We start from the raw sequence: 12556 nt of genomic DNA on the forward strand, positions 1-12556 counted from the left end.
TCAGAACAAAACTGTAGTGTTTCGTTCTTGAATTTACTTGTTTTTGAATAAACTGACAGTCATTGATTTGCCTTTAAATGAATCATTCATTTTGAATAAATCATTTGAATAAATGATTTAGTGAGTCCCTCATTAAGGCACAGACTTCCCCAAAAATACTTGTTTTAGTGTCAAATATATTAATTGACATCAAGCAGCCAATATTCAAGCTCAAAAACACACTCAACATCCTCCAGCTGGGCTCTGTTGTTTTCTATTATTTTTTCTAGAACATATATGTATATGGGGGTGGCATGGTGCCTCAGTGGCACCTTACAGTAAGAATGTCACTGGTTTGAGTCCCGCTTGGACCAGTGAACATTTCTGTGTGGAGTTTGCATGTTCTCCTGGTATTTGCATGGGTTTCTTCAGGGTGCTCCGGTTTTGCCCACAGTGTATGGGTGTTTCCTAATACTGGCTTGTGGCTGAAAGTGATTATTTAGGCATATTGGATATTATGTGGATGTATATTTGATCAGGTCAAAAGAGTCCATTGCCAAATCAATACGATATTCTGCTCTCCAGATAAAACTTGTGTCCCTATTTTAATAAACTGCAAGTCTGAGATTTGTTTTATCGTCCTCCAGGCCAAAACCATAAGTCAGATGTAATAGCTTACCTCCCCTTAACAAGCAGCATAATTTGAGGTTTCATTCAAGCTGTTATAACAAATGGTGCAGAAAGAGTTACGCAAGTTTAATACTCCGGATTTGAGGTCTGCCGAAGCGCCTGTCCATAACATTTCCACTGGCAGAGAGCTGAGCGAGCTTTCTCAATTCAGTCCTATGGGAGAAGAGTGGACCAAGCGGTGGGGACAATAAAAAGTTGAGAAAAATACTGAATGAGGTGAGGAGAAGGCAATAATGTTTGACATCACACTTACAGGACAAGTATATTAAATTGGCACCATCATCTATGTTCTTTAGACATTCAGGAAATAAAGATAAGAACTTTCCAACTACAATCATACATATTTTAAAGCTAGTTCATGCTTTTATGACCTCTAGGCTGGATTACTGTAATGCTCTGTTCACTGGCTGCCCAGCATCCTCTATTAATAAACTTTACTTAGTGCAAAATGCTGCTGTCAGAGTTTTATCTTATCACTCCAATTTCATCCTCCTTACATCGGCTTTAGAATTCCGTATTGATTATAAAATGTTGCTTCTTACCTATAAAGCTTTAAATAATCTAGCTCCGTTTTATCTAACCAACCTTTTGTCTCGCTACAATTCAAGATCTCAAAGCTCAGAGCTTCTGGTATTGCCTAGAATAGCAAAGTCGAGTAAAGGAGGTCGAGCCTTCTCATTTATGGCTCCTGAACTCTGAAATAGCCTAGTATTGGCTCAGACACACTAACATTCAGACACAATAGCTGTTTTTTATTTTAACATATACAGTTGAAGAATTGTTAGCCCTCCTGTATATTTTTTAAAAACACATTTCTAAACATAATCTAAACATAATAGTTTTAATAGATAATCTGTTTTTTCAAATATATTTTCATTTAACATTTTAGTCAGTGCTTAATTTGTGAATTGCGAGGTCCTGGAACAGATTAGGAATTTATGTTTTGTCTCCAAAGCTTGTAAAAACAAAAAACAGAGCATACGTTAATGCTTTTAATTTATAGTAGGTTATTTATTAATATGTACTGTATATGACATGAGCCTGTTAGTTAGAACATTATTGCAGTTGTTTGCATGTGTCAAATTGTAAAAGACTTAAAAAAAAACTTTATCCTACCTAATAATATTAATAGTAGAAGTAGTAGTAATAATAATAATAATAACAACAACAATAATAATATTAATAATAACAACAACAATAATAAAAATATTAATAACAACAACAACAACAATAATAATAATCATCATCATTAATATTATTAAAATAAGATTTTTTCATTTCTTAATAAATAATAAATATTACATTTAATTTCTTAATAAATAACCTCATTATTTATTTATATGATTAATATATGATATAAGAATACGTGTTAGCTTTTTAAGGTGATTTTATGTTCATTTTGAATAGATTATGTAATATTCTCAATAATATTTGTAAAGGAAACACAGGCCCTATATGTGCCTTTTACATATATTTCAATTAATATGGAAAGCGAGTGCATGTTTTTACCAAAACTAATATTGGATTTTTGTAAAACACTATAATTTGCACAAAGAAATGATGGGGTTCTTCTGTAAAGAAGTTGTAACTGCACCCTGTTTAGAGCATCATTATGGGCGTTTTTTGATATAACTAACGTTATTTAAAGGATGGATCTGCGACAAAGAAACAACAGACTTTGGGAAACACTCGTCACTACATCGTTCTTTTCCCAAAAAATGCATCATACTATGATAGTTCAGCCATGAGTTACATCGTTGTTTGGGAAACGCAACCCAGAGTATGTTTGTGCACTGGTGAAACATGAGATTTGCCATCACACCTGTGCTGCAGTATTTGTCCTCTGTGATCTGGTCAAGACGCCCCAGCAGTGCGTCGATGTTGGACTTAATCTGCGTCAGTTCTGATTTGATAGCCTGCAGCTCGGTGGATTTCACTGCTCACACAGAAACACACACAAACAGACACAGACGATTAACAACAGAACACCATGATTCACATTATTAGGTGTTTTATACGACCATAAAATGAAAAACAGAACTAAAAGCAATGCTCTGGCATAATATAATGGCGCACTGCTGCTAAACTTCAAACATCTAAATCTCGAACCTGGCAAGTTAATCAGTCAAATAAAAATAAAAGATGTTAAGTTCAAGAGTTCAACCAGTCCATAAGTCATCCGAGCAAAATGTCTTTGAGGAAGATCTCCATCTGTCTCGCACAGGAATCAAGCAACATTTCTGGAATTCGGACCAAAACAATAAATTGATCCAACAGGAAGTGTCAAAGCTGAACTCACGCTTGTGTTTGACAGAGCTGTTGGGAAGGATAGCGGATCTGGTCAGGAGTTTGACGGGTAATGACTTCACCCTGCGGACGACTGGCACTGCCACACGAGGGCGCTTTACTGGGACCGCTCTTGGCACCGGAGAAACTCTGCCTCGATACTCGAACAATCTGCAGACAGAAACACAGACATGAGGACACTGACTGCTTTACTAAAGGGTCATGTGGAATATCATCAAATTTTTACAACCCAGGCTCATTCTGATTATGTACCCTTATATACATTTCTGGAGAGTGCCAAATACATCCCAAGGAGCTAAGTTTCTTTGCAGTTACGAGAATCAGAGGCCACAGTGTATGGTTTTTGAGGTCTCAAATTTCTCTAGCGAGTGCAGTTCGTCTCTGCTGTTCTTGCGTAAATCCACTAGAGGTCGCTGTCGACTGACTGACCAACTGATCAAATCCTCCACCCACCTGTTTCCCTAAACCCAACCGATAGTTTTTTCAAAAGCACAGATTGCCCAGCACCCACCCACTTACTTAAACCCAATCGACAGTTTTAAAATGCAATCCAGAAATAGAAAAGCCCTTGCCTGATTTTTACTACGTTTTACCATATTCTCACACTGTTGTTTACTTGTTTATTTTTTTGGCTTTTGTTTTCGTTATACCCGCTTTCTGGAACCATTCTTTACTGGACTCGAACCCCGTCGCCATGGTCAGCTCCTCTCTGTGTCTCAAGCCTGCTGAAATACATGGCGAGCTACTAGGCAATCTGGTTGACTGGTAGAAGTCAAGTTATTATATTATAAATTATAAATTATTATAAAACAGTTTATTAGCATAGAATTACTAAAACATGGTCTCTGTGTAATGCTAAAACTACACTGCACTCAAAAAAAAATGATTTCTGATGGTTGTTCAAACTACCCATTTAAAATGAGCTGAAATAACACAATTCTAGTATCTTTTTTAGCTAATTTATTTGTTTTATGTTCAGTCTACTTAAATTACATTAACCTAAGTGTATTGTGTTGGGACAAAATGAAGAAATTGTATTGGTCCAACTACCTGGATAGGGGATTTGTAGTTCCTAGCAAGCTATGCATTGGATTGAATTAAGAAAACGAAATGTTGACAATAAAAGTAATCTTAGGTGTTTAAATTTCATAGTAAGACTTGTTATAGTTTAATCTCCACTCTAGTTTGAATATTTAGAAGATTTTCATGTAATGCTTTGAGATTACCACCTTGCCAAAGCACGCATGCTTTGGGTGTTGGTAGCTTAATTAGCAAAAATACAGTTTGTTTCTTTGCTCAGTGAGCAATAACTGTCCTAAAACGAGTTCTGAGATCAGTCTCAATCAACTGTATTTGTAGCACTTGAAATACGCTTAAAAATGGCTCTTTTAGTTAGCTTAGGATACCTTCAAATGAAACTTTGAAACTTCGAAAATACTTTGAAATGTACCACACATAATAGACATACAGTTGAAGCCAGAATTATCAGCCCTGGGGAATTATGAGTCCCCTGTTTATTTTTTCCCCCAATTTCTGTTTAACTGAGAGATTTTTTAACACATTTCTAAACATAATAATAATAACTCACCTCTAATCTTTGTCATGATGACAGTAAATAATACTTGACAAGATATTTTTTAAGACACTTCTATACAGCTTAAAGTGGCATTTAAAGGCTTAACAACGGTAAGTAGGTTAACTAGGCAGGTTAGGGTAATTAGGCAAGTTATTGTATAGTGATGGTTTGTTCCAGGGGCGGACTGGCCATCTGGCAGACCGGGCACTTTCCCGGTGGGCCGACGTACTTTTTGGGCCGGGCGGACTGATCATCGTCTTATGATCTGATCGGCCCATAAAAGGCTTAGCAGCCTATCGTTTTTTTCTGCCTTATTAATTGACGCTGCTGTGATCTGTGACTCTCTGAAAGTAGATGCTTTTTTTCCCGGACAGACAGACCGGGCCGGCCCATTTGACACTCTGCAGCCCATAGGCTCTTTTTGGTATTGACATTGGGCTGGCCCAATCACAAACTCCTATTTTGGACTCTGTGTGAGCGTGCGTCGTCTGTGTGTATTTGTCAAAATAGTCGAGAGTCAGAGAGAAGAAACGCAAGGGAGGTGCAGAGAAATCGCGGGAAATAGCAGGAAATAGGCTGGGTTGTGCCTGAAAGGCATCTGCTGCATAAAACATGCTGGAATAGTTGGCAGTTCATTCCACTGCAGCAACCCCAGATAAATAAGGGACTTATGCAAAGAAAAATAAATGAATGAATAGTGTATTTTTTAGAACTCAACAAATATCTTTATGGACAGTAAACAGAAATTAAATTGAGAATAAAGTTTGTATTTATTTATTTATTTATTTCATATATATGGCTTTTGTGTTTTATAGAATATGAGTTGATAAAAATATTGGACGTGCATAGATAGATAGCATTTTGATTTAATTTAGTGGGCCGCTCTGGCCCAAAATGCCAGGGCCAATTTTTTGCCCCAGTCCAGCCCTGGTTTGTTCTGTAGATTATTGAAAAAAAAAAAAAAATATATATATATATATATAAAWATATATATATATATATATATATATATATATATATATATATATATATATATATATATATATATATATATATATATATATAATTTTAAAACTTATTCTAAACCGAAATAAAACACATACGACTTTCCCTAGGAGAAAAAAAAATTATCAGACATACTGTTAAAATTTCCGTGCTCTGTTAAACATCATTTAGGAAATATTTAAAAAAGACAAAAAATTCAAAGGGGGCTAATAATTCTGACTTCAACTGTACATGATATTATCAGACATTTGAGGCTAAGTAAATACAAATACAACTGTATTTAAATTTAATTGATTAAATCATGTTGGACCAACTCAGTTAAGGCTGATTTATACTTCTGGTCAAGCGCACGCGTAGGCTACGGCGCAGCCTACGTGTGGATGCATAGTCCTCCCGGCGATGCTGATGCGCACCTCTCAAAGCACTGATGAGTGTGGGCAGAGGTGAAAGCCCCGCAAGCCTGATGCAGCGAGTGTTTACAAGTGTGGAGTCCCATGAAGGAGCTCCGGATGAAGACTGTTGTTTTGTGTTTACCTTATGATTAAAGCAGTTGCATGTCTGCCGATCCCAGCCTCAAAATGAGCGAGTTTGAGCCATGTGTACATTAGGTAGCGTTCAGAACAAACAAAACACAAGTGAAGAAACTTGACACAGAGGAACATAAACACCTACTGCCAGCTAGCGTTTCGGAAGTGTTACTGTAGAGCAACAGAAACTGCGCGCAGAAGTATAAATGCATGACAATGCGTAAAGCACACTGCAAAAAATGCTTTTCTTACTTAGATTTTTTGTCTTATTTCTAGTTCAAATATCTAAAAACTCTTAAATCAAGAAGAATTTTCTAGACAAGCAGAACATACTGTCTTGTTTTAAGATATAATATGTCAAACTTAAGTGAGTTTTCCCTTAAAACAAGATAAATAATCTGCCAATGGGGTAAGCAAAATAATCTTATGTCAAAAGGAAAAACAAGATTAATTTGCTTACCCCATTGGCAGATTATTTAGCTTCTCTTAAGGGAAAACTCCATTAATATTGGGATATTATTTCTGAAAACAAGACAATATATTTTACTGGCCTAGAAAATGTTTCTTGATATAAGAATTTTTAGATATTTGGACTTTAAACAAGACAAAAAATCTAGGTAAGAAAAGCATTTTTTGCAGTGCAGCCGTGGGTCACGCTGATCACTTGACGCAGAAGTATAAACCAGGCTTTACATTGAATTGTGTAAATAGTTGCTTTGTAGTTGGTGCTAAACAAATGTATTAGATGGAAATCCTGCCCTCAATTAAATTTATCAAGAACATCCAATGAGATATTTTTTGAGTGTGGTATGATTTTGTTGGATTCAATCATCATTTTTGTACAGCCATTTAATTCCTAATTTGTTAACATGCATGGAAAAAGAAAGTCTCTATTAAGTGATTCAAATAAGCTCTAGTACATTTGGAAAAATGAAAAAGTCAATCTTTAAGCAAAGTCATCTCATGCTTTTTATACATCAGCTCCTCATAAGCAGAACGACTTAAAAGAGCAACTGAACCTCATATCCACTGACAGCACATGTCATTGCATTGTAGCCAAATTGACCGAAATGAGGCCACAAGTTAACAATTTGGAATCCAAGTCTTAAACCTATTGTTGTCGGGGATGGAGGCGATGAATGGAGTGAGAGAAGAAGACACTCTTGCCTTCAAAGAGAAGAAAGTCTGCTGCCCAGAACCCGAAAGAGAGCAGCTGGCTTCCCACATGCCATCTACACAGCTTTATTGACTGATCCGCAATCCTGGAGATCTAAATTATTGGATATGTTTGCTGTAAAATATCGACTGGAGTCAGCGTCGCCCTAAGACGGCTGTAAGTCAGGGAGCAGAGATCACAAGAGAGATATCAATAAACATGTCAGCTCATCATATGGCTGCAATATCCCTTACATCTGCAAACAAGTACATCCAGCTGAGTCTCGCAGCAGGGTTTCCATAGCTCCCGAAAAGGGACGCTGGCCAACCGCGCGCTCGCACAGCCAAAGTTTGCTTAACGGGTCATGAAGGGAGTTCTTGTGACACGCATATTCTCTCCTCCGTCTTTTTAGTTCTGCAGCTTACAGCTGTGTGTGAGTGTTTTTACGAGAGTTTCTTCAGATTCTGCCAAGTTGTGAGAAAATGTATTATGACAGGAAAAGCCGTGCGAAGGAAAGAAACACTGTGCCTGACTTCATTATAAGTCACTGCTGGGTTACGACACTAAAAAGTGCTCCGTAAAAAAGCCTTTATGGAGTTATGGCTTGAGGTCAGTCTATTTCAGCATGTGCAAAAGGGTTTTACTGGTTTACCTTACTATAGAGGGGTGAATCCACATTATCTCACCATTTACTCACCACTGTGTGGTTTCAGACCTTTGTGAGTTTCTTTTTTCACTTTAGTTTAGGTCACAATTCATGCTATTAACCTCTGGCTTTGTATCTGCCTATTATTAAGATAATAATGTTCATAAGTAGTTATAAAGTATGATCTTATTCTCTTTCTCTAATCCTACCCAAAATCTAAACCAGACTTCTACCTTAACTATTAAAGGTCTGGTGAAGTGCTTTGAAATTTGCATTTTTATTCGATGCTTTATGTAATCTCAACCAAAACACGAAGAGAGGGTTGAACATAGTGTAGCTCCTCCCCCTTAAAAAAAACCCAGCCAATAGAGGAATTACCAGTTTGTAAACCTTCAGGATGCAGTGAGGTTGCAGAAAAAACTGGGAGTGCTGACATTTACATGCCGATTTATGCTGACATTTACATGCTGATATCCGATGCGGTACACAGTTAGTTTGTCATTAGAGATAAGTTATACTGATTACATATTATATATTATATTTATATAATGCTTTTAGCATATTATAGCAGCTTGTCACCCAGTTATAAGCACAGTTATTTGGCGAAATTAACGTTAAAGTAAGCTGCGTTCGTTTGACAGGTCCATTTGCGATAGCACCCTCCCAATAGATATTGGATAAGACGAAATAGCCAATCATCCAGCCCGAATACACTGCAAAAAATGCTTTTCTTACTTAGATTTTTTGTATTATTTCTAGTCCAAATATCTAAAAACTCTTAAATTAAGAAGAATTTTCTAGACAAGCAAAACATGCTGTCTTGTTTTAAGATGTAATATGTCAAACTTAAGTGAGTTTTCCCTTAAAACAAGATAAATAATCTGCCAATGGGGTAAGCAAAATAATCTTATGTCAAAAGGAAAAACAAGATTAATTTGCTTACCCCATTGGCAGATTATTTAGCTTGTTTTAAGGTAAACCTCCATTAATATTGGGATATTATTTCTGAAAACAAGACAATATATTTTACTGGCCTAGAAAATGTTTCTTGATATAAGTAGTTTTAGATATTTGGACTTGAAACAAGACAAAAAATCTAAGTAAGAAAAGCATTTTTTGCAGTGTATACAACTATCTCAATGAAACTCCAAGTGATTTTACAAGAGAGAAGTCTTTGGATGCCAACAATGTTGTTCTGTCTGGTCTTGTGCAAGAAAAAATGGTCCATGATTACCAGATTCAAAACTATGTAGTGCTAAAAACCGAGGTTCTGCCTAACCAAAGACAAGGAAAGAAGACGGAACTGTACAAGTCCTGGGTAATTATCAATAAGCAAAACGACTGCATTCTGACAGTGATCTGTACCTGTACGGCAGGGTATGTAAACTTACATTTTTACATTTCATTCTAAGCATTCAGTGTCCGCAGTTTAATTAACCCCATTTACCTGTTTTTGCTAAATCATTGCTGCAATCAAAACCGAGTAATCAATGCCGACTGCTTCTGTTCCTTTGAGCGATACCACCTGACCTCTGTACAGATGCTTCCCTCCTTACGAACTGCTTTTCCGATGTTACCAGTTTGCTCAGTAGCTCACCCTGTATGCCAATGGACTTGAAATGTGAAGCTGAGTTGATAACAATGACAGGGTTTGAGTTCGATGAAGAACGGTTTCAGAAACCAGATAAAGCAAATAAATAAATAAACAATAGCCTAAAAACATGGTGAAATCACTCAGCGGCAACTGCTTATCTTTTTCTAGATTACTTCTGAAACCATTATCGGTTGGGTTTAGGGACGAGGGTGGGTGGGTCAGTCGACAGCAAGCTGGCTTGGTCGGCTGAAGCATATGCTGCGCCCTCTGGTGAATTTACAAAAGAAGAGAATGCACAAGAGAAATTTAAGATCATCAAAAAGCATACACAGCGCTCTCTGGTGGATTTGCAAAAACTGTTGCAGATGTACCTCCAGTTACGTATTTTGCGGTCCCCAGAAAAATGTAGACCTGGGTACAAATCTGTAATGAGACTGAGTTGATTTTAATAGCCTAGTTCAAAATATTAGATGAAAAGGTCAGAAAAAAAACTTTTATTAATAGAGTAACAAAAATTAATCTTAATTACAGGTGCAAAGAAGGCCTAAGTCGCAACATAGCTACTAGCGTGCCTCAGGGCTCAGTTCTTGGACCACTTCTCTTCTGTCATCTTAAGCTCTGTCATCCACAGCTATTATGATGAGAGTCAACACCACCCCTCATTCCAGATTAATTACTAATCATTATCAACTTGCGTCTCAGCCAGCCTGACAGACATTCCTTGTTGCATGGAAAACCATCACCTTCAGCTTAATCCTGCCAAGACAGCGCTGCTTGTGGTTTTAGTCAGTCAAACACTTAATCAAAACTTCTCCATCCAGCTAGACGCATTAACTGTAACTCCTTCCAGGAAAGTCAGGAACCTTGCAGTTGTGATTGATGATCAGACGTCACTTCAGTCTGATCCTGCAGATCTGCCTTGTTCAACATGAGGGAAATCAGACCCCTCTTTTTGGAGGATGCTATACAACTCCTTATCCAAACTCGTATTCTTATTCGTATTCTTATTCCAGGCTGGATTACTGTAATGCTCTCTTGGCAGGCCTGTCAACCAGTGCAAACCTCTGCAAGTGACCCAGAAAGCAGCAATGATCATAGTCATTAGCAAGCTAAAAAACAACCAGTGACTCTGCTATACATATTATAGACAGTTGTATATACAGCGGGGAAAATAAGTATTGAACACGTCACCATTTTCCCTAAAAAACATATTTCTAAAGGTGCTGTTGACTCGAATTTTTCACCAGATGTTGGAAACAACCAAATAAATCCATATACTATATGCAAAGAAAACAAATCTAGTCAGTTTACAAATTAAGTTATGCATATTAAAGTGAAATGATGCAGGGAAAAGTATTGAAAGGGAGGTGTTGAAAGGTGGTGAAAGCCCAGACAGCAGCTGAAATCTCTCAGTAGGTCTTCAGCAACTCTCTTCTCTTCCTCATTGTAAATTAATATCAGCTGCTTCAGTCCCAACATCTACATTAGCAGGAGGATGAACATGAACCCAGAATGAACATTTCAGCAAGACAATGATCAAAAACACAACCAAGTAAACTATGAAATGCTTTCAGAGAAAGAAAATAAAGCTGTGGAATGGCCTAGCCAATCACCTGACCTAAATTCAATAAAGAATACAAAATAAAGATCAGATTTGATGGAGAAGATCCACAGAACCATCAAGATTTTTACACTCTGGGTGATAAAATCACACCTGAGCAATGCATATGAGAGGCGTCTTTAAGCTGCCATCGTTTAAAAAAAGCCTTTTAATTTAAATTCGATTCAGTAGTTTTTCAGATTCAGACTGTCTCTTTCTATCATTTCAGTGTTATTACACATCTTATTTTTATTTTTTTTATTTTATTGTTTTTATTTTTGTTTGTATTGTTTGGGTTTTTACCAAACTCTGGTTCAATTCCTTTTTAACATCTCCTTTAGAAATATAGGAAATATTAGAAATATTACAATTCCCAGGAAAAACATGACATGTTTAATATTTATTTTCCCAGCTGTATATACAAATAGGCTCAGTTGAACCCAAATTTTCCTTTCAAATATTTCCCAAGTGATGTTTAATAGAAGGACTGTTTTTTTCACAGTATTTTGAAATATCAAATCTTCCTGTTGTTCTTCTAGTTATACTGTAAAAAAAAATACAAAATTTAAAAAAAAGATAAAGTCAATATTACAATATTATCAGCCCTCTAAATATATATTTTTTCAATTAATATAGAACAAACCATCAGCTGTCCAGTGACTTGCCTTATTACTTTCCTGATTAACCAAATTAAGTCACTTTGAGCTAAATACTAGTATCTTAAAAAATAATATCTACTGTCATCGTGGCAAAAACAAAATAAACCAGTTATTAGAAATTAGTCATTAAAACTATTATGTTTAGAAATGTGTTGGAAAAAATATAATTAACAATTAAATGTCAATTAAAATGTAATTACAATGGCTTTTAAATATAATGCTAAATAATGATAAAAGTTTTCATTGCATTTAACTGTAACAAACACATAAGTAAAACATTGTTAAACACTGCTTTGGGGACCATGACTCTACTGAAAGTTTAGGTATTCTGGATGTAACTTTAGCGCCGATGGTGGCAGTCAATTTTAACAAAATTATCTGTACAAAATCATCGACTCACCTGTCATAGAAGTCATCTCTGTAGTAATCATAGTCAAAATCATAACCACTGCAAGGATTAAAAACAAAAAAATATTTATTATACTATCATATAATATATAACTATATAAATATACTACACTCTCAGCAAATAAAGATGCAGCGGCTGTCACTGGGGCAGTACTTTTTCAAAAGATACATATTTGTACCCAAGAAGTCCACAGTGGTACCTCAAAAGTGTAAATTAGTGCCCAAATGTACCTAAAAAGTACCTTTGAAGTACCATTATGGACCCTTCAGGCACAAATATGTACCTTTAGAAAAAGTACTGACCCAGTGACAGCTCCTGTCCCTTTATTTCTGAGAGTGCATATACAGCTGAAGTCAAAATTTGAATTGCATTCAATTACATTTGAATTATTTTTAACATATTTCTTAA

General features: G+C 36.1%; 1 protein-coding gene across 8 annotated transcripts in view; it reads right to left on the bottom strand.

Moving 5' to 3' along the window:
* Positions 1–12556, bottom strand: part of raly (RALY heterogeneous nuclear ribonucleoprotein) — a 182186-nt gene that overhangs the window by 13250 nt on the left and 156380 nt on the right. For 4 of the 8 annotated variants that reach the window (XM_073952770.1, XM_068221689.1, XM_005172103.5 and 1 more), the window contains 3 exon segments: positions 12140–12187; positions 2969–3126; positions 2492–2605 (listed from right to left, as the gene is read on the bottom strand). In XM_073952770.1, coding sequence (XP_073808871.1) covers positions 2492–2605; positions 2969–3126; positions 12140–12187 — 320 coding nt within the window. 8 annotated transcript variants of the gene reach the window in all.

Source organism: Danio rerio, chromosome 6 (assembly GCF_049306965.1).
Source record: "Danio rerio strain Tuebingen ecotype United States chromosome 6, GRCz12tu, whole genome shotgun sequence".
Taxonomy (NCBI): Eukaryota; Metazoa; Chordata; class Actinopteri; order Cypriniformes; family Danionidae; genus Danio; species Danio rerio.